General features: G+C 45.6%; 1 protein-coding gene and 1 long non-coding RNA gene across 15 annotated transcripts in view; one reads left to right on the top strand and one right to left on the bottom strand.

Moving 5' to 3' along the window:
* Positions 1-588: 588 nt before the first annotated feature.
* MIS18BP1 (MIS18 binding protein 1) lies at positions 589-19863 on the bottom strand. 2 transcript variants are annotated; one of them, XM_004936528.5, is made up of 16 exons: positions 18036-19863; positions 16393-16524; positions 14319-14827; positions 12532-12608; positions 11595-11725; positions 11074-11164; positions 10395-10558; positions 8640-8806; positions 7594-7702; positions 5931-6699; positions 4916-5085; positions 3894-4036; positions 2787-2944; positions 2175-2256; positions 1596-1653; positions 589-1410 (listed from the first exon to the last, which is right to left on the bottom strand). In XM_004936528.5, exons 1-16 carry the CDS (start codon positions 18718-18720, stop codon positions 1316-1318), a joined length of 3540 nt encoding a protein of 1179 aa, XP_004936585.2. In that variant the 5' UTR covers positions 18721-19863; the 3' UTR covers positions 589-1315. The 2 variants fall into 2 exon arrangements, with proteins under 2 accessions (XP_004936585.2, XP_046798090.1); XM_046942134.1 differs by lacking the exons at positions 589-1410; positions 1596-1653; positions 2175-2256; positions 2787-2944; positions 3894-4036 and having other exon boundaries at positions 5008-5080.
* The window catches only part of LOC101751884, a 144685-nt gene continuing 140638 nt past the window's right edge, over positions 17817-21863 (top strand). For 9 of the 13 annotated variants that reach the window (XR_005860435.2, XR_006939392.1, XR_006939391.1 and 6 more), the window contains exon 1: positions 18703-19067. This is a non-coding gene — a long non-coding RNA (uncharacterized LOC101751884). Of the gene's footprint in view, positions 17890-18702; positions 19068-21863 lie in introns of those variants that run through there. The other 4 variants (XR_006939389.1, XR_006939383.1, XR_006939381.1 and 1 more) reach the window with 2 other exon arrangements.

Below are 21863 nucleotides of genomic sequence, written 5' to 3'. Positions count from 1 at the left end.
TTCCCTTTGGAGGCAGGGAAGTGGAGCTGTACTCACACATGGCGGTGATGGGCTAAAAGGGGTGAGAGAGCCACCCTCCTTCACTCCCACCTCCCTCCTCTGTGCAGGGATCGCTCCTCAGGTTTTCATGGTGTTATTTTTCCCCCTCTCTCCCCATAAGAAATGCCCCCAAGCTGCTCTCTGCCATTTCCAGCTGACTGAAGTCCTGCAGGGGGAAGGAACAGCACAGGCAGAGGCCCCTTCTTACCTCTTGTGGGTTCAATTAAGGCCATATGAATAATTATGGCACAAATTCAAGCAAAGCTTTCTTATCTACACAGGAATTATCGACAGGCTTCACTCCACCTTACCTTTAAGAAGTGTGATTTTCACATCAGACACACCTGGCATGGCTGGGATGGTACTGTGCCCATTGGCACCCATTGCAGCAGTGGCAGAAGGACTGCAGAGCTGCTCCCCCCAGGAAGGTACACCTGCACCCATCTCCATGTATGCAGAGGGCTCTTCTGGGCAATAACCTTCCAGGAAAAATAAAGCTGAAGAGCCCAGCAGAGCTCATCAGCCGCTTTCAAAGCAGCTCAGCCCAAATGAAAGTCCTGCAGGTTTATTTCAGAGCACATGAAGGCTTTGGCAGTAAGGAGGCAAAAAGGTGCACCCAGCAGCCCAAGCACGGGGCCCAGAGGGTGACAGCCTGCACTGAAGTTCCTGAGCTGAAGAACTACAAATTACTTTTTTCCTGTTACCTCCCATTCAGAGAAAAGAGATGCTCAAAGCTTTATTCTTCTGCACTACACTAAAAGTACTGAGCATTGCTGACAGGGGGCAGGAATCAGTATTTTAAAAGAAAAGTGAGTGCTTACGTAACAGTCCCTACCAATTTCAGACAGCTGCTTCTCAAGAGCTCATAAAAGTGCCGCTACATTCACGTTAAAGAAAATTCTCAGCGAAATATAAAACACTTTCAATTCATTACAAACTGTTACTAAAAATGTACTGTACAGCAATATTTCTAGATTTTATCTTAAGAGTGAACCAATCTATGGGAGTACATTTCTCCCTTCAGCAGGAGAAATGGGACAAAGGAAGGGAGGAACCTGGGCAAGGAAGTTCCACTTTGTACACAGGAGGAGAAGCCATCCTCAGTGCTGAACAGCACCCAACTGGCAACGTACTGCAACCACAGCCCCACTGCTGGTCAGGTCAGCCAAAATGAGCTTCAAGCAGAAGCACAACAGAGAGGTGGCTGAAGCCCCTCCTTTGGGCTTCTTTTTTTTTTTATACAAGTTCATAAAGACTGAATAAAACCTCCAGAAGTTCAAACAGAAAAATAGGAATCTTCCTGTTCTTCCTCTGATGTATCTGCTGCCTCAGCCACAAAGAGCTTCCCTACAGCAGGGTTCTGCTGCACTTCTGCAATATGAAAAACAGGGAGGAGAGCATCAGTGTGTGTGCCTGAGCTGGCAAGGCAGTTCAGAAGGTCCTGTGAGAAATAGAGGATGCTGAAAAATTATTCAGTGCAGATGTGAACACCCACACAGCAGTGACAGCATGAAGGTGAGTAAAGCTGACATGAAGGAGAAAGAAAACACACTTACTTTTACCAAAGGTGGACTTGGTTCTGCTCGAAGCTGGCGTGCCGTGCAGAGCAGCAGCCTGCCAAAAAGGAACAGTCTCCACTCAGACAGCAGTGTCAGCACCAGCACCATAGGAATGGGGAAACGTTTTGGGGGGAGGAAGGATGGAACAGGCACAAACATAGCTGCCCTACTGCTATGCCACATTTTCATATAAGATTTGAAGTGCTTATCTACCATAAAATCTTTGGGTAAACCAGGGGCAAGGACAGGAAAGGAACACAAATTCAGGGTGCAAGGTGAGGAGTCCCACTTCCTCCCCCACTCTACAGGAAAAAGAGCAGGAATTTAAAGCATCAGAAAGGTCCCAGAACCCAAAAGCAATTCCAGATCCTGAAAGTGACAGCCTTTTATCACGACAATAGATTATAATAGAAGTAACTTTCCTCTGAAATACATAGATACAAAACCCAGAAGTTTAGCGCCCATCAGGGGAGGGCTCCTGTGTCCCTTCTGTGCACTCTGTGAGCCAGGGATCCTCCTGCTTAGCAGAACCTGCACTGCTATGGGTGGAACTCATGTTCAGGAAACCAGCATTACCTGCTGCTTCTTCACGTTGTCCCAGCTGCTCCTGCAGCCCTGAGTTTTCTGCATCCTGAACACGTGTCTGTCGCAGTCCTTCCTGCAAGCAGCACCAAGCAAGTCAGTGTCAGCGGTGTGCTCTGCTCGGGGCATCAGCTGGATACAGCTACAGCCAGCACACACACAGTTCTAATCCAGAAAGAAAATTAGCAGGGCTATTAAAAACAGTCGTTGGCCAATTAAATATAACAATAGTTCCTGGAATATGACTCAATGCAGAAGTGTTTAATTAAAGCATATGCTAGAACTCATAATCAGACAAAAAGCTTTATCATAATCTTCCCAGAACGTTCATTATCCATCATATAAAAATGCCACTTCTCACTAAACAGGGTGCCAATTTATTCCAATGAAGCCTGAAGCTTTATTGCCTATGCTTTTAGTTGCCCATACTTACTTGAGTAGCTCAAACCACACACACTGTCAAAAGCAAGCTTTCTCTAAACAAATACCTTAAGGCCTGCAGCATTACTCTGCATGCTGGAGGTTAATCCCAAGAGTGATCTTTCTCAGAAGACAAGAAATGAGAAAGGAAAGCATTAGCAAAGGAACAGCAGCACAAGTTCCCACCTGTTGATAGGTCCCAGCATGCCAGGGCTGATGTGCTCACACTGAGGGGTTTTCGCCAGAGGGAAGACAGCTGAGGAAGGTGTGATTGGGTTGTTTGTAAGTGCAAAGTCATCATCATCATCCTCCTCCTCATCATGGCTTCCCAGGAATGTTGGCAACTACAAAGACACACCAGAGCACTCAGTGATCCACCCTTTTTCCAACTCTGCTCAAGAGGCCTCAGCACTCTGCCTGAGAGAAAATCACAGCCAACGGCTGCACCTCAGCTGTATCCCTCTTGCCCACACCGAGCAGTTCCAGGCTTTGTTCTCTCCTCAGCACTCTCTCCCCATCCCTTTGCTCACTACAATTGCTTTTCCTGACTCCACTATATATCCCTCTTGAGATACAGATAGCAGCAACATACACAGCATGCTGAATGCAGGTATGGGAGGACTCCACAGGGCAGCCAGCCGACAGCTTGGTCTTACTTCAACACTCCTGCAGATGCCCAACATTTTGCTGCCCTTTTTTGGTTACTACTACATATTAAAAGAAGAAAGCCTGATTAAAATTCCAGGCTGAGTTGACCATTACTTCTCAGGAGGAAGATTACAGGATTCTCAGGGAACTTGTGGTCCCTCCATTTTGAAGGGAGAGAGGAGAGCTGAAAAGGTTCAGAGAGGAGTAACACATCATCAAAAGCCCAGAATAACTTCCATCATCTTGGTCATGGATGCACTGATTCTTTCATAGCCAGTCTGCATAAATTCGTCACAGGGACTTCTCCATTGCACAGTGCAGTCTATAGAAAGTAAGGAAGCCACCAGTGCTTAAATTAATTATGACATTTCAGTCAGCCATGGTGTTACTCTGCTTTTGGATGAGTACCAGATTAAGGTTCGTGCACTACTAAGTAGAGCCAGCTTAGACAGACAACAGCAGGAAGTCACATTCCATGTTCTCACTCTCAGCAATCAAAGTATTGCAAGAACAACTCAGGTGAGTAAACCTCCCCCAAACCACAATCTCATACTGCTGGCACTGAACAAGCTGACTCATGGCACACCCTTGCATTACCAGTCAGAAAAGCATATGGATACATACAGTTTTTCCAAATTTACTTACCCTCACTCTCCTGTTTTGAAAGGGTGTAGCAGTGAAAACATCATCGTGGTCATCCTTTGGTAAATTGTCCAGGAAATCTCTCATCTGCTGCTTTCTTTTGAAGGTTCCCACTTTGGCAGTTATCGCGACTGGCTCTGCCTTATCTACATGAATCCAAACATTACTTTAAGACATTAATTACACAGCATACTTTTAGATTAGCTGGATGCAATCACAGAATCATAGAATGGAGTTGTAGAATAGAATCACAGAATCAATCAGTGCCAGCAATGAGGTCCTCTCTCTCATGGAAACTTCTCATAGCTACTTTATGGTCCTTTGGATTTCTATACAATTTACACTTTCAAAAATAAACACTCCCCACATCTTAATCAGAAAGTTACCCCAGAGCCTTATGAACAGCTGTCTCCTCTTAGGTGAGGAATCCAGGTTAAGTCTGCCTGGAAAAAACTCTAAATTGCCCTTTTTCTTCTTCATTCCTGCTTCAGTTATTTATGACATCAGTAATACTATAATGGGACGATAACAGCAGGGTGGCAAAGTCTTCAGAGACAGCAAATGAGAATAAGCCCAAATGCAGCAGCCACAGATGCAGAAATAAAGGAAAAGAGCTGCTTACCTTTGGAAGCTCTCAGATATACAGGGACCTCCAGCAAGAGATGCCCTCAACTCCACTGCCAACCCTTAAATGAGGGCTGGGAAAGGGAGGTTCCTGACTCCACCCCTTCATCACTCAGCTACATTGCATGCACCTGAGCTCCCCTGGGCTAGCCCTGCCTTCCCACCAGGTGCTCCATCACTGCTTCAGGCCCTGCCTCAGCATTTCCACTACAACATTCCTCAAGCTCTGCAACAAACCTCTGCAATGTAGAAGATAACCTCCAACCCAAGCACAATAAAGAATTACTTGTTGCTTATTTATCAGGTGTGTGTATGTCCTTACAGCTGCATCTCCATTATATACGAAATAACAAATTTCAAATGTAAAGACCAAACCGTACTCAGAACCAAGAGGTCAGTACCTTTCTGTTCTGGCTTTCCTGACGTGGTTTTTTTTACAGCAGGTCTTTTGGAAGCTTTTGCCTGTTCTTCTGTGTATTTCCAATGGCAATCCTCAGCAGAACGAGATCCAACAGCCATCGCTACATCCACCCAGAAACCATTCTTGTGCTTTGGAAACGAAGCGACTGCCCTGCCAAGAGAACAGCACCATGGCCTTCCGTGCAGGAGAATCTGTGCAGCACTGCCATGCACCTGAGACTAACAGTGTGTCCAAGAGCCAGCATACACTGCATGGGGAGACCTCATCTGCAGAAGGTACCAGAGACACTGCAACATGCAGACGTTTATTTGAATGCCTCAGTTACCACATGCATGTCATCCTTATAAAGTAAAAAAAATATAACCAAACCTGGTTATTTTCTAGCACCGTGTGTATATTAAACACTGCCCAGTAGCTAATTAAGTAATAGCCCAATGTGTTAATTTAATATTCTTGTGGTTAGTCTCCCCTCTACAAAATCTAAATACACAAACACAACATGGTTAGTGTTTTATTCCATTAGGGAAGAGAATATATTACTACTTTTACTGTCTATATCATATATATAATACTCCTATAATATTAATATGTGTTTTTCAGCTTTATTTGTAGAGATGTCTATCTCACAAAAAATTAGGCATATTTGGAAAGCAGTGGAGGAGCAGTGAACCACCAAATTGCAGCTGCTAACTGTGCTCCTCGCACTCTGCATTACATGGAAGAGGTAGGGGCTCTGCTGCATGCTCACATTCCACAGCTACTGCAGGAAATACTTGTCTGCTTTATTCTACTATTCTTTAATTTGTAACCCAGAAGTATTTTGTAAAAGGGAGTTAAAGCAAAAAGGAAATTTAAAATAACGTGGGACTGCTTCAAAACCAAAAGCCTGGAAAATCCGAATTCAGAAGACCACCATCCAAACACTCCAGTATGCGAATTATGCCTCCTGGTACCCGAGATGGGCCTTGCCCTCGGAAGACAAGGGAACCACTTGCCTGTGCAGCTTCTGCAGTTCCTTTTGAGACCAATCATCAGCTGCCTTTGAAAAAAAATCGAGAGTTTTGTGCACCTTATCCCCCTTGGATTCACTTGGTTTTCCTGTTGAAGGCTTGGTAGTATTACAAACATCCCTCTTTGCTTTTTTATTGGATACTTCTGATCTCTTCTCCTTTGCGTGATATTCCTCACCAGAAGAGGTTTCTCCTTCAGAGGAATCCGAACTCTCGATGAAGGCAGGTATCCTTTGCCTCAGCTGCATAGTATGGGAGGCAGCAGTGCAGCGTGTGTCTGCCTGGAGTCCACTTGACACCTCGCTTGTGCTGCCCTGCAGCCTTTCACAGGTAGACGAAGATTCAGAGTTTTGAATCTCTTTTGGCAAAAAAGGTTTATTTTTCCTTTTGACAGTCAATTGGATATAGTCACTGGATTCCTCTTCCCCATCTTTGCTTGAGAATTCCTCTGTTAAAGGCTTACCTTGAAAAGGCTTTTTGGCTGACCTTAAGGAATACATGTTCTGACCTGTAGCCATTTCTCCATATTCTTTTCCCGTCTTTTCTTTTCTTGTTCCCATGTTTCTGCTATTATAGTCACGCTTGTTTCTATCTCCAGTATTTAAGTGAGTCTCCTTATTGGAAAGCCACACTTTGATTTTATTAATATCACTTGCATGGTCATTTTCATCATCTGAAATAAAGCACCTGGCCTCTCTGCTTCCAGTGGACGTGGCTTTGTTTTTAGTTTTTATTCTTTTTTCTTCACTGTTCCCTGAAAGAGATGATGTCAGTATATCACACACTTAAGGTAAATCATTACTGTACTCTGATAGGCAAACAGCACCGAAAATACCTTCAACTCCCAACTTGTACAGAGAACACAGCACAAAGCCAGTTCTGAGCAGTGGATTTAGACTGAGCAAATGCTCCTCCCTCAGCTCAGAGAGAGTACAGCCAGCAGCAGGCAGGGTCCCTCATGTATAGGAGACTTCCAGTACTTGCACTCTTCACTCCCATGAGGGAGTGCCTCTTGACTATTAGAAGAATTAGGATTATCAAGGCAACAAGAGAATGTGAAAGTATGGAACAGATAGAGACTAAAATAGAAAGCAGAAAATGTTGCTGAAATGGTAGGACTGAGATCGAGCCAACACTCATCCCAAAAGCTGTATTTATCATACAAATGTTTCTGTAGAAAATATAGTTGCTTTTAAAAGAGAATATTTTGCTTTATATTTAGATTGATTTTAGGGTGCTGCTGCTTCCCAAATTATTAAAAATAAAGACTTTAGAACACCGTCAGTACAGCCCACACAGGCATTTCATTGTAAGGCAGCTCCCTCGGGATGCACACATCAGGCATATTGAGACCCAAAGTATAGGAGCAGAAACTTAAAGTCATAACTGCTTTGATTTCTGGAAAGAGACGTGCATGTCCCCACGCTGTACCAAAGAAGCAGTTTACAAACACATTCTGAGCTGTGAAACTGGCCATCAATGTTACTCTGCTAATTCTTCACAGAAGCGAACGATAATCAAAGAAGTAAATAAATAGCTTGCATCAGCCAGACATGGCCACACTGCTGCAGCACCCAGCTCATCACCCACTGAGTCCTCTCAATAACTTTGAATAGAACAAGGAAAAGTTTTTTGTTTTTTTTTTTACCTTTATCTTGGCCTTTTGTTTTTTCTTCCACTGTCTTTGTTGAATCCTTTCTTTCCTTCAGCTTAGAGAGTGAACTGGTCTTTCTTTTGGGGTTTTCAGTACTATACATCTTCAAAATAAAACAATTTAATCTAAACTTCTGCTAGAGCTTACATATCAAGCCTACCGACGCCAGCTCTGAAAAAGCCAAACGTTTACAGGATGGGTAGAGTTAAGACTCCTGCATTGCCCAAAATCGATTCCGTGCTGTTTGACGCACACAGGTGCTTATATGAGTGCATGTGACTACGGCAACTTCTCCAGACTCGCATTCCATTCTCTAACAGTTAAAATCTCAAAAGCTAGGACCTTCTGGTGAATCAGACACACATCTGCACTGCTGGAGCTGCTGACAACAGTTAGTATGCTCCCTGTGCCATATGGCCAATTAATCCTAGGGAAAAAACAGCTGCTGAAAAGAAAGCTCCCTTCCTTCACACACACTTCGCTCATTATCACAGTACCATCAGAGTTGCTTGAAGTGTTGCAATATATGAGAATAACCCTCCCCACTCAAAACTGAGGTGGGTCTGGACAGACCAAGGTGTAAGAAATGAAACATCTGCTCCTCATGAATATGAAACTACACAGAAAAGGGGAAGTTGAGAACAGTAGAGATAATGTAAAATTTTGCCTACAGCTCTGACATTCCTTGTGAGCTTGGGCAGGGACTTGATGTTACACTGCAGGAAGTGTTTTACCTGGGAACCTCCGTAACCCAAAGCAGTGTCTCTGCACAACTTCCTGACCTCCAGAACATTCCATTTTTTCCAGAAGGAATCACATATTATCCCAGCTTCACGGGAAACAACAATTACCTGATAATTCAGAATCTTTTTTTTTTTTTGCTTTAAAATTTTTTTATAATGTTTCCAAAACGTCCTGCCTACTCAGGCACTCATTAGAGCAGCCTGTCTCTGTCACTTTAATGCACACCAAAGCTACCGACGTATTTATTACCATAATTTACAGAAATGTATAACTCACAATGTGCAAAGGACACTTACCATGCTCAGATAATCTGTCCCACCTTTCTGTATAGTAACATTTAGCTCCCGATCCACAAACTCACGCTCCCCACACCAGAAGCTGAGCGGTGGTTTGACCAGACGGCCGCTACGAGTGTAGATCCCATTGGAGCTGTTCAGTATGGGTTTGTGTTTTGGTGTTTGATCTACAAGAAAAACAACAAGTTTCAGTTCTGCCCCAAACGTCACATTGAAAACTCACTATCACACACTTCACAAGCATAAGAGTGATGTTGTACTTAAACCAGTTCACTTAGAACCATAGAACTACTCAGGTCGAAAAAGACCTTCAAGATCATCAAGTCCAACCACAACCCAACCATACTGCCCTTCAACTTGCACAAACAATATGGAAAATACAAATGTACCACAAAGTAACGATGCTCTTTCACAAGCATGCAGGTTAGAAATAAGCATTCTTGAACAAGACTGAAACAATCATCTTCATGAATTATAAAGCACATCACTGTGTACCTTTCGCTTTGCTTACAAGGCTATGAAGAATGTGAAAGTCACAGAGAATTACTGTGATAAAAGAAAAGTTGTCACACTGAGCAAACCTTTACTGTAATGAGAAAATAAAAACAAACAGTTGTTATAGTATGAGCAAGACAATCTGATTACAGTACCAACAGTTTGCCATGCCCTGCTGGAGCCTGTGGCAAGATATGGAAAAGAAGTTGAAGTTAAAAACCAGAAGCTATTAGTGTCCCTAATGAAGTTTGCACTACCAGGCAAAGAAAAAATGTTGGTCATTGGCTTGTGGCTTCACATTTGTTTCCTCTGGAAACAACCAAAGAAAGTAATTCTTTCACAACCCTTCTGACCATGCCCAATGCTTGTTAGCACATCACTCTCTATTCCTCAGCTCTGGCAATAAACCATTAAGATGCCATAAAACAAACCTGCTGCAGGAACAGATTCAAGGACGGAGTTAAAATCAAGCCAGCCAAAAAAGGGGTCTAGGGTGAGGCCAGCACTGCATGGGAGTCCCAAGAATGAAGCCTTGACGGAGAGACTAAATCCCGTGTACATCCCAGAATGACTGATAAGAGCACGATATACAATACAACAACGGGGAAAAACTTCAGTCAAGTTTGCTGCTGTCTGAACAAACAGCTCTGGAGCAGCTGGTGTCAGCTTCTACAGACCCAACCAGGCTCCTGTCTCCTTCCCAGGGTTATTCCTCAGAAGAGCCTCCAAACAACACCTATTTTTTGTACATCAGCAAACCAGAAGATGAACAAGCCACTGCTCCTCATTATTGTAGCTCATGCAAACAGAAACAAACAAACAACAACTTTCACAATTAGTTTGTTACGTCTTCCGTACAGCCTGAAATTAACAAAACAAAACAAGATATCCTTCGCTAGGAAAAAGCTTCAAAATGATAGGACAAGGGCAATGGTTTTAAACTGAGACAGGGGAGGTTTAGGTTGGATATGAGGTGGAAGTTTTTCCCCCAGAGGGTGGTGACGCACTGAACAGGTTGCCCAAGGAGGCTGTGGATGCCCCATCCCTGCAGGCATTCAAGGCCAGGCTGGATGTGGCTCTGGGCAGCCTGGGCTGCTGGTTGGCGACCCTGCACATAGCAGGGGGTTGGAACTGGGTGAGCACTGTGCTCCTTTGCAACCCAGGCCATTCTAGGATTCTATGAAAACAACAAAGCCACCAAAACCAAACTATCACAAGCTACCCATTTCTTCTATAGAGAAAAAAATTACAAAGACTCACAAGTGTGTTCATCTTTCCTTGATAACACTTCATACGTAGTGTTCCTTGTTTCACGTTTCCTTACATTTCTTGCTGAGTCTTCTGCACTTTGCACCTTATCTGTATCCACCACTGAATCTCTCTCTTCATTTTCATCCTCACCCATCTTTTTTTTGCGCTCTTTCCTAATGATTTAGAGTTTAAGAAAAAAATAATAAACACCCAAAGCTGTTATCCTTTAACAAAAGACTTACGTAGACTCAAAGTCTTCTCATCCCAACAAAAGCCCAACAGCATAGTGCAACTCTACTCATATTGGCACAGTTCAAACCACTGATTCAGTGATGCTCTTCACTTGTGTCGATCCTATGGATCTCAACAGAAACAAACCAAAGCAGTGTAATGAAGAAGAGTAAGAGGTTGGGGCCTTGGGCAGCCTGGGCTGGTATTAAAGGTAGAGGTTGGTGGCCCTGCCTGTGGCAGTGGGTTGGAGCTTCACAATCCTTGAGGTCCCTTCCAACCCGGGCCATTCTGTGATTCAGTGAAGAGGCTATCCTTCCAACAAAGTGACCAGAATTTGCCTGGATCATAGTCTCCATACATACATCTACAATCTTTTATCTTTCACTAGTGTAATATCCTTAAAAATCAACTAATACTTGGGAGAGTATTACAATTAAACAATTTCCAAAGAAATTACCTTCTTAATCCCCTGAGGAACTCCTCAACATATTCCTTCCACCTTTTGGAAAACCCAGATGTAAATCTTTTTGTGAACTGATAGGAAAATCCTGTGTGAAACAGAAGTGGCATTAACAATAGCTGAGCAATATTTTTCATCAGGAAATGCAGAAATACCATTCAGTATGATCTGTTTGTAAGCACCTCAGAAACTCACTAACATCTTAAACATCAGAGAGACAGATTTTCCCAGTTTGAAAGAACTGTATACATCATGGTAAAGTGAACCAAGAGCCACAGGATGCTGACATCAGCACGTGAAGATGGCATTCTAGTTCTTGGGAGCCAGTCCAGTGCTGACGGACTGGGCAAGGCTCCCATCTCCATTCAAAGCTGCCAGAAGTGCTGATACCCCCTGAGCCCAGGCTGCAGAATAACACAGAACATTCACTTTGGCAGTACGTGCAAGTTAGCAGAAAGCAGCCATAATTCTAAAGCCCTTCTCAGTCTGTAATGTTACATTAAGAATGATCTTCTTACCTTCTTTTCTCATTGAAACAGAATCTATATTTCCCTGTAGCAAGTAGATATTGCCAGATGATGTTTTAACTTGGTTGTGTGCTACACGTTCTACAACTGCATTACTATGCCATAACATATCCTTCATATCTCTAAGAAAAGATAAATAACATTAACAACACAAAAAAAACCCCACAGTTTTCATAAAAGGAGGAATTTAAAACAAGAAATTGTTATCCCATATCATTGCAACAGTGTTACCCATGTGATGAGTCAAAGACTGGTAGGATGCGATAGGTTTTCCTTTCTTATCTTGGAAGATTTTCTGGACCTCTCATTTAATGTTTGGACAGGGAACAAAATGAGCTTGCCACTACTGCAAGTGTTTATCACAGAACATGTCAGGCATTAGGCTGCAAAAACAAAGTAGACTAAAGGACTCCATTCAGCTTGATGTTGCAGTGATACCCTCATGGATGTTACAGAGGTGCTATTATACAAGCCCAGTTTATGTTCTCCCTGGGAATATTTTGTTTCTTGCCTTCCTATTTAAAAGACAATAACTGAAGAAGGAGCTACAGTCCATGCAAAAATTAGAGATTAACAAGTGTGTAGGGGACCTCTCAACGAGAAATAAATATGAATATTAATGTAAAAAGAATCCACATGGAATTTTTCTAAGTATACTTTTGTAGCAGTAGGCAACAGACTGAGCTACAGAGGAGCACTAAGGGCAAACAGCCCCAATGTTGAACTGCCTAACTTGCCACAAACAAGAGAACTCTCTTCAGACTTTCAGGCAGCAGAATTGCATGGAACTGATTCTAACAGCTACCAACGTATTGCAACACCACGAGGTCAACACCACATCTCAAAGGATGATACCACCTTTAGGGCTGAGATGTTGAAAACCCTCCAACGTGTCTTACATTGCATTTAAATCAGAATTTTTTCTTACTTTCGTTTTCCTTCAACACATATTGCAGTGTTACCATTCATCACTTTAATGCGCCAGCTAGAAAGGCAGATTCTTTTCTGTGGGGGGGGAAAAAAAAAAAAAATCAGATCTGCTATTGCTCTTATATCAGACTAAGCTATATAACATTGTCGATGCATTGGCAAAGTAGAAATTAATTCCTGTATACCTTGCGAATCTATTAAGGCATCATCTTCTAGATCAAAAAAACCTGAAAACAGCCATTGAATGCGTAAATGTAGAATCACAAGCAAGTTGGATCCCAATGCAGAATATATGAATTCAAAACAAACCCTGTGAATAACTTAGCATTGACTTTTAGAAGACAAAGTCATTGGCCAGGACTCCTAGCAAATCCAAAAAGCCCTCCTCAGAAAGTATCACCAGCATGCCATGCCTCTTACACTATCATCAGTCCTCAAAGTACTGCTCACAATTATTAGCTATGTTATTGCTAAAATTTAGGAGGACATTAAAATGACTGTATCCAATTCGAAAAACTGCTGACACATTCACACTGCATAACCTCCATATTTTAAGAGACCATTTTGGGCTGAAATGTCTTGGGGTACCACAAAAACACAGCTCTTGGGTAGGCATGCTTCCTCTGGGCCCTAGGCTCACTCCTGAGGAGTTCAGCATGCTTCATAATACACTGCTTTCCTCAAGACCTAATCAGCAAGTTCTAAGTACTACCAAGTGCTTATTGAAGTGAAAATTATATCTGCAAACTAAACGTCTAGGAAGATATTCTTGCCTCCCATTAGTTTGGATATTCTGGCAGTAAACATAAGATTTCCACCTCACTATCAAATACAGAGAGATTCAGTTATCCTGAGGATCACCTAGCCTACAGCTAGGAATTATCTCCCCTCCTCAACTTTGTTTATACATCCAAGAGCTGAATGGGACATCACACCAGAACGTGGCAATGAACATAATTAAGTGATCTCACAGAAAACTCCTTCAAGCTGAGAGCTCTTTGAGCCCAGACTGCAGCTTGTGAATATTAAAGAAAAAAGCCTTCTTTTATACAAACCAACCAAACCTTCACCTGGGAAAAAAAAAAAAAAGAAGTCTTTTGAGGGAAAAATATTTACCAGTACAGTCTGAGGAGGTTTTACACTGCTCAGCTCCACCATGCCGCTCTCACTCCCCCTCCTCAAAAAAACAGGGGGAAAACATATGGTGAAAGAACGCTCATGGGCTGAGCTAAAGAACAGCTTAATTAAAAAAAAGAAAAAAAAACCACAAAGACTGTACAGAAGCAAGAGGAGAAAATTACTCTCTACTGTCCATCAGTGAGCAATGCTCGGTTACATCTTGGGAATCAGAGCCTCAATTGATGCAGCAGTTGCTGGGAGGACACTGTCATAATGAGAGCTCCCCTCCTCCTTCCCCAGCTCCTACTGCTGCATGTGATGTCCCATGGTGTGAGATATCATTTTGGGTGGTGTAGGTCAGCACCCCAGCAGTGTCCCCTCCCCAGCCGGTTCTGGGACAGCCTTGCTGCTGTGCCAGCACTGCCCAGTGAGAGACAGAGCGGTGCTGCACATAACTGCTGCTCCAGCTACAAGTGCAGAGCATGGCCCTGCCTGGGCTGCTGTGTGGAAGGTGAACTCCATCTCAGAGTCACACCCAGTACACCCAGCAGCTTCTTCTGTATGCTCATTACTTTTGACAAAAATACAAAAACACGACCACAAGCTACAAGCAGCCCACGTGAAGTTTTACCCTACAGGTGTAGCCAAAGCAGTAAGTTCTCCCACCTCTTTCTCAGCAGCGACAGCGATCTGATCTGCCTGAGGTTTATCCAACGGGCCATTACAGTTTTCTTTCTGCTTCTCCTTCCTTGGCATGCAGGCTTCAGGAGTAGAGAGCACAACATTACAGAAGTGCTGTGAGGGTTTTTGAGTTGCAGTCTCCAATATCTTTTCTGCTCTGTGCTCAGCTCGCTGATCGCCTGGCTGCAACCGCCGTTTCTCCTGTTGAAGTTCAGTACGCTTTGCTTCTCTATTTCCACATCTTCTTTCTAACTGATCCCCAGGGTCAGGAGGGGTAGAATGGAAACCCACAGTACTAGTTACTGTATTTAGAGACATTTCATCATCAGCATCCATCGATTCCACAAGGAAATTATCCTCATTGTCCTTATTGGTGGCCACATGCTCTGTCTGAGCATTTGGGAGCAGCTCACCAAAAGCAGATTTGACTACGGGCTTTTCTGCAGCTGGGGGAGGACGAATGTTCTGCTTGTTTGGGCTTGAAAATGTTGGATCTGTCCATTAAAAAAGCAAAAAGGCAATTAGCAATGTTAATACAAGTATGTTCTTATGGTTAGCACTACTATTCCGAACGCACTAATTCAACTGCCAACCCTTACAGCAAGCATTTCTTTGAATTTCTTTGTACTAGATTTTCATCACTACCAGATCAAAAACTAAGCATCGCACTTTCCCCCAAAAGCAAACTAATGCACGTATCTATTAGCATACTTACCATACCTCCTATTTTAGATTCTTCCTATAGAGAAAAGGTTCTGCTATTCATAAAAAACAGAATCTTAAATACATCCTTCTTTCCAAACTTCAAGACCTTGATTTCTATCCATGCTACTGCTATGCTGGGAGCTACAAACATTGGATTCTGAGTTTTCCCCTAATTTAAGTGCTATTTTGAAGCTGGACAACGCTGTCTTTGGCATGCATCAATTTCTTGATTTGCAGTCTAGGAAAAGAATTACACAATACGTGTATATGCAGAGTTGCAATCAAGAAACAATACAGAATAAAATTGAATACAGGGGAATTCTAAGCTTTAAAATAACAGAGGGTAGATTTAGATGAGGCATTACTGAGAAACACAGCTTGTTATCAGCAAATTTGCTGAGGGTGCACTCGATCCCACTGTCTGCTATTGATGAAGATGCTGAAGAACGCTGATCCCAAGGCAGACGAACCCCTGGGAGACACCACGTGTGACTGCCTCCACACAGACACTGAGCCACTGACCACAACCTTATGACTGCAGCCTTCCAACCAATTCCTTATCCACCAAATAGTCTACCCTTCAAATCCATATCACTCCAATTCAGAGATAAGGATGTCCGGTGGGACCCCGTCAAGGGCCTCACACAAGTCCAGGCTGACACCATCAGTTGCCCTTTCTCTGTCCGTTGATGCCATCACTCCATGATAGAAGCCACCAATGGCTCAGGCACGTCCTGCCCTTGGCGACACCATGCTGGCCGTCTGGGATCACCTCCTCACCCCCCACGTGCCTTAACATCTTTTTCAGAAGGATCTGCTCTGTGATCTTCCCAGGAACAGATGTGAGGCTCACCAGCTTGCAGTTCCCTGAGTCTTCGTTCTACTTTTCTCATCAGGGAACCAAGCCCTTTCTTTTTAGGTATTAAAAGCTACAGAGTGGGGAAAAGACCTAGCAAATAAAAAGTTATGGATATTTCCACCAAATTCCCACTCCAGTGCTGAACTGTCACACCTGGTTTATAAAGAGTTCTTAACCACAAAACCAGAGTCTGAATGAACACCGTACGTGCACACATGGAAAAAAAAAAAACAAACAAAAAGCAACAGAGAAACGATGTCTAACTTTAATGCCAGAAGGCAGCATCCTAACCTACAGCCTGCAACTCTAACGCCATCTCCAGGGCTGAAAAGGCAGACTTGCAGGTTTCTTGCGCCTCTTTCCTCTGTGCACAGACTACAAAGGCAAATGATACCCTGCAGACTTCTGCCAATAGCACACTAGAAATTATAAGCAAGAACAGAGTCCTGAAGTCCTGCAAGCTTTTGAAGTGTGTCTAAGAGCAATATCAAGTACCTTTTTGCTGCTGCTTCTGCTGCAATTTCTGCTTTACGCGCAAGAAGAACTTCTGAGGAGATTCCAATACAATGGGGTCTACGTTTAACATTTTCACAGCCTGGTTCTGAGGAATCCGAATGCACGGTAATTCTGGAAACAACAGTTCAAAAATCATTTGAAACTGGGGAAGAAAAACACTGGAGGGGAGGAGAAGCAAAATACACATTTCATAAGAACCGAATGCAAACGGGATCTATTTTGTAGTATTAAAGTCTAACCAGTAGTACCCCACAGAGGAACAAAGGACCCAGAAATCATTACTGATATGAGATGGGATGATGCAGGATGGAAATACGCATCTTGGAAAACTGGTGTTAGAAAAGAAAGAAAGGTTTCAGACTTTTCTCTTTTTGTAAAAATAAGAGGTTTCTTGTTTTTATCATGTTCAACAGAGACAGTGAAAGTAATGAGGGGCTTTAAGTTGCAGCACGGAGATTTAGGAAGGCTTTTTAATAACTAAACATGAGGCTCGGGCACTACTACGTCCATAGCAACACTCAATAACTCCTCAGCAAAAGCAATCAGCAAGCAGCTGTCCGTGCTACAGGCTAGGTACAATTGAGTGCTTAGCCTAGTTTTCAGTAGTGATGTCTTAAAAGGAGACAAATCAGGTAGGCTTTAGCCCCAATCAGTTAAATAACTGGATAAATGGCCAACACGTGAGATTTAAAACGTTAGAATTGTTTGAGCTGGAAGAGACCTTTAAAAGTCATCATTTATAGGTATTACACTTCAAGCACGTGTACAAATAGTGATGAAGCACAAACCCTCCAATAAACCAGCCAGTATTCCAGTGGCTCTTCCACTCAGAGCAGTCTGAACACAAGGATAACAGGATTCTGCCATGGGACAGCTTCCCCTGCCAACCATCATTACTGCCTGTGTGGACAGCGGCTCTGCACCAGCAGGCAGGAGGAAGCCATTCCTAATGCCGCAGCACCTTTCTGGGTGCAGTGCTTGGATGGGGTTCTTGGTGGGATGATGGGGCTGTTAAGGGTCCCTTCCAACTCAAACCAGTTCTGTGATTCTGCAAACTTGGCACTGCAGCAACCGCTTGGAGATGGATGCTGTTGCAGAGGCAGCAGAGCAGGGCACCCAGCAGGATGCCTCAGAAGTATTTTGAATCCCAAGAAGTTCTTCCACCAACCCTCCTCCTCTCTCAGCTGTCAGGAGCAGCAAAAGGCATTATTTTGTTTGTTTATCTTACAGCATCACTCTCCAGACTCAACAGATTGACACGGGTCAGCCCCACCCGCAAACAGACCAGGGGGAATAAACTCAAGCAAACCGATCGCAGATCCACAGCACGGTGGGGTTGGGCGGGACCTTACAGACCATCGAGTTCCACCCCTGCGTGTGCCGGGTGCCCCCCGCCTCAGGCTGCCCACGGCCTCGGGCACCGCCACAGAGCACCCACAGCTCCGGCCAGCAGTGCCGCCGCGTCGCCGCCTCCGGGTAAGCAACGCGCCCCTCACCTCGCGCCCAAACCCCCCTTTCAGCTTCAAGCCCCCCCCTCTCCCCAGACGCACCCGGTACCGCTCCCCGCACCCTCTGCAGCCCCGGCCGGCGGACACCGGCCCGCGCAGGCCGCAGCTACGAACCTCTCCTGGGCGGCTCCGCGGCCCTGCGCTGTCCCCCGCCCGCAACGCGCGGCCCGGGCCCGCCGGGCGTCAGGATGCGGTCGCTGCCGCCGCCGGCCCTGGTCTTCATCTTCATCCTCAGGAAGGCCGCGGCGGGGGACTGCTGGGCGGGCGGCTCGCGCGCGCGGCGCTTCGGCGGTGGCGGTCCGGGCCCGGGGCGGATCTCGCTGATCTCCAGCGGCTCCCGCGCGCCCGCGCCGCCCTCCAGCAGCGTGGACTGCAGCACGGGGCCCGGCGCCGGGCGGGCGGGCGGGCAGAGCGCGGAGTTACCCCGACAGCGCAGGTCCTTCAGCGGGGTGAGCGTGCCCGCGGGGATGGAGCTGAGGAACACCGCCTGGAACGGCATCTCCCCACGGCGGGGCGTGGCGATCATCGCGGCGCGGGGCTGCGGGCTGTTCCGCTGCGGGCTGTCCCCTCGCGCCCCGGGCTCCCGGTCCCGCTGTGGTGGCGGCCCGTCCCCGCCCCGTCCCGCCCTGTGCCTCTCACAGAGCGCGCGCAGCGCCCAGGAGAAGATTTGAGTTGGAAGCGCCTCGCGCTGATTGGAGGTGGGGCTGCGTGACGTCAGAGCGCGCGGGGCGGAAATGGCGGAACAGAGCGGAAGTGAAGTAGCAGAGCGCCGCTTCCGGATGGGTGGTGGTTCCGCCATACGGCTGCTGAGCGCCAGTGGCTCGGGCTCAGTCCGCGGTGCTCTGTGGCTGTTTGGGGCTGTGTGTCCCCGGGGCAGCACCAACCCCGGAGGATCTCTGTGGGCGTTGCTGTGGCTGTGCTGGCTCCTGGTGCGGCGCTTTGGGGCAGCGGTGTGCGGAGCGGAGCTAGTGCCGCTGGGTGATGGGGGGATGGTGAGAGAGCTCTGTGGTTCCTGAAGTTCTCACCGGGTGAGACACCTGTGAGGCTTTTCCGTAAGCCAATGAGCCCCACTTCCCTCCGGTTACCTGCAGCAGCCTTTGGATTTCTTCCTTCTGGGAAAGTGCAGTAGGATCTGTAGGGAGTTTGGTGAGCATGTGACCTCTTTTTTAGCAGAAGGGGGTTGTGAGCTCTGAGGGTAGTTGAGGAAGCTGTGGGTGCTCACACGTGGTAAATCAACCTCATTAACAGGGCAGAGCAAGGCCCCTGTTTTACGTGCTGGGCTCCAGGAGAGCTTCCTATGCAATGTGTCTTGTTTGCTGTTGCTTTGTTCCCTAAAGGAGAGGAGAGATTGATTGTGTAAGGAAGAAAAAGTAATCCTGGCTACCTACAGAGAACTTAAGCTAATAAGAAATAGTAGGGCTGTTAATTGATTTTCTTTGAGCATTTACAGGTGGAGCAGCAGCTGTGTAAGGAGGAGAGCTGACTGTTGCAGGGCCAGTATTGCACTTGGAGGTAAAAAGTACAGGGTTTTTAGCTCAAAGCCATACCTGGAGGGTGGCAGCTGGGTCTGAGCCTTGTCAGGTTGTAAAAATTAACACTAGGAATGGTGTGCATGTTCAGGTATCCAAGGCCAGGAATGAGAGTAAAACATCCAATGCTTTTGCACGCCTTGGGCCACGATTATTTTGGTTGTCTGAAATAGCAGCTTCTGCTCTGCTTTGATGCCAGCAAAGCCTGAAGGAGCGAGGAGTCATCCTGCCAGTCACACCCCATATGTGCAAGGTCCCATCATTACTGTGTTTAGAGTACTGCATAGATCTGGGGGACTGCTTAGAATACCAAAGCAGCATGGAAACAGCACAGAAAAATGCCACTAAAATAAGTCAGATTTCAGCACTGCTATATAAGTCCTGCAGGGTAGGACTCCCCTCAGCTGAGGGCCACGCTCACCTGCTTCAGATGGCCAGTCAGATGGAAAAACACTCTGCTATCTGCATATGCCTCTTTCTCCAGTGGCAAGGAAGGTCTTGGATGTCCTCGTGCTGAACCTCACCTAACAGTTGGTCTGTAGCCCACCTTGCATTCTAGTGTTACCAGTCAGTAAGCATATGCCAAGGTATCTGAGTAGTCCCACTGATTTCTTGTGACTGTAAAGCTGAACAGATGCTTTTCCTGGGACTGGGTATTAATGTGGGCTGGTGTTGAAGGTGTGTAAATGAACCTTGTGCAAACTTGCATCAAAATGCAGGAGTCTTTTTATGTGGGAGGAGATCCTTATCTTTAGGAAATTGGGTATGCAATGCTGCAGAGATTTCTTCCAGTAGAAGGCGCACGCAGGCATTGTAAGCAAGGCCAAAAGCTTTGAGAGCCCAATGAGCAAAGGGAGAGGAATAGAGAACTTTCCCCACCAGGAAATTTTAAAGCCAGTAATAAACCATCCTGCATGTACAGACATGCATATATGTTAAATGTGGGTATATTTACTTCTGCCATCTCCACCTTGACAGAGAAACCTGCAGGTTTCTTTTCAGCCATACAAGCAATTGCTTTATGGTCTCAAAAATCTGAAGGTTAAATTGGATTACATAGGAACCTGGAAAATTAAAACAAAAGTACAGTTTTCTCCCAGAAATGGATGTATGCCTTCCATTAAATGAAAGAAAACAAACAAGAAATGGGGATAAAGCACAGTGAAGGTAATGCCAGTGGGTTACACACTAGTTAGCCAGGCAGATGTGTAGATACGATTTGTGTAATGACTGAGTTACCAGAAAAATGGCTTCAAGAAAAAAAGTTATACTGAAAGACTGTGCCTCTTTGCAGAGCTTCACAGTAATTATAGGAAACAGGAAACTTGAGGGCAAAAGGGCATTTCTTTAATTATCAACAGTAATTTATCTTGGCTAAATGGGATACAATAAAAGATGCTTAATTTTAAACACACTCCCTCCCTTTGCTCTGCTTCTCCCATTGGAAACTCTGGGAGACTGCTATGGGAATGCAGAACGCTCTCATGGGTGCTGTAGATGTTCAAGAACCAACAGAAGCTGTTTGTTCCCTTGGTTTTTGTACATCAAGCATCTCCCTGGGCACAAACGTGATGCAGAAGAGTGACACAGCTCAGAGGACTGCAGATGCTCACTCCTGTGCCTCCACACTTACAGTACTGCACAGCAGTGCTTTGGTGACGGTACCCACTGAAGGTAACATGAAAGAGAGTGAAATCCTTAAGCGTTCCCATGGAAAAGCACACACTGCGGCCAAACAGCGCACAAGTTTTCCTGTGTCTAACCATACACTGCAGGTCTGGCTGAAGGCACAGGAATTTACCCACGCTTTGCAGTGCAGGCTTTCTGGTTGCTGCCACAGCAGTGCTCAGGAGAAGGGGATGGAACAATTTCCAGTGGGCGCACAGCAGTTCCAACTCAAATCCTCTCCTTGTCTCTCCCAGCCAGGTGGGCGGGGGGCAGAGCAGGGCCACAGAGCTGCCCAGGAGAGGTTTGTATTTATTCCCCCTACTCTGTTTGCAGACGGGACTGACCTGTTGTCATAGGTTGAGTCTAGAGGGCTTGGTGTTGGACCTCTCACTGCCAGACAGACATTGAGGTACTGGAGTGTGCCTGTGTGCAGAGAGGGGAACGGAGCTGTGAGGGCTCTGGAGCACACATCTGATGGGGAGCTGCTGAGGGAGAGGGGGGTGGGGGGGGCAGTGTGGAGAAGGGGCTCAGGGGAGACTTTAGAGCCCTCCACAACTGCCTGAAAGGAGGTGGTGCTGGGATGTGGGTAGGCCTCTGCTCCCAGGTAACAGCGATAGCACAGAGGGTCAGGTTGGGCGTTAGGAAACATTTCTTCCTACAAAGAGCTGTCAGGTGCTGCAATGGGCTGCCCAAGGAGTGGTGGAGTCACCATGCCTGGAGGTGTTCAGGGAGCACAGGACTGTTG

Source organism: Gallus gallus, chromosome 5 (genome assembly GCF_016699485.2).
Source record: "Gallus gallus isolate bGalGal1 chromosome 5, bGalGal1.mat.broiler.GRCg7b, whole genome shotgun sequence".
Taxonomy (NCBI): domain Eukaryota; kingdom Metazoa; phylum Chordata; class Aves; order Galliformes; family Phasianidae; genus Gallus; species Gallus gallus.
This window is presented reverse-complemented; position numbering and strand designations above follow the sequence as displayed.

Coding starts and splice junctions, on each gene's coding strand:
- MIS18BP1 (XM_004936528.5), bottom strand. CDS start 18,720: ATGGCGGAACCACCACCCATCCGGAAGCGGCGCTCTGCTACTTCACTT. Junction 16,525..18,035: donor CGCGGAGCCGCCCAGGAGAG/GTTCGTAGCTGC, acceptor TGTTGTTTCCAG/AATTACCGTGCATTCGGATT. Junction 10,559..11,073: donor TTCCTCAGGGGATTAAGAAG/GTAATTTCTTTG, acceptor CTAAATCATTAG/GAAAGAGCGCAAAAAAAAGA.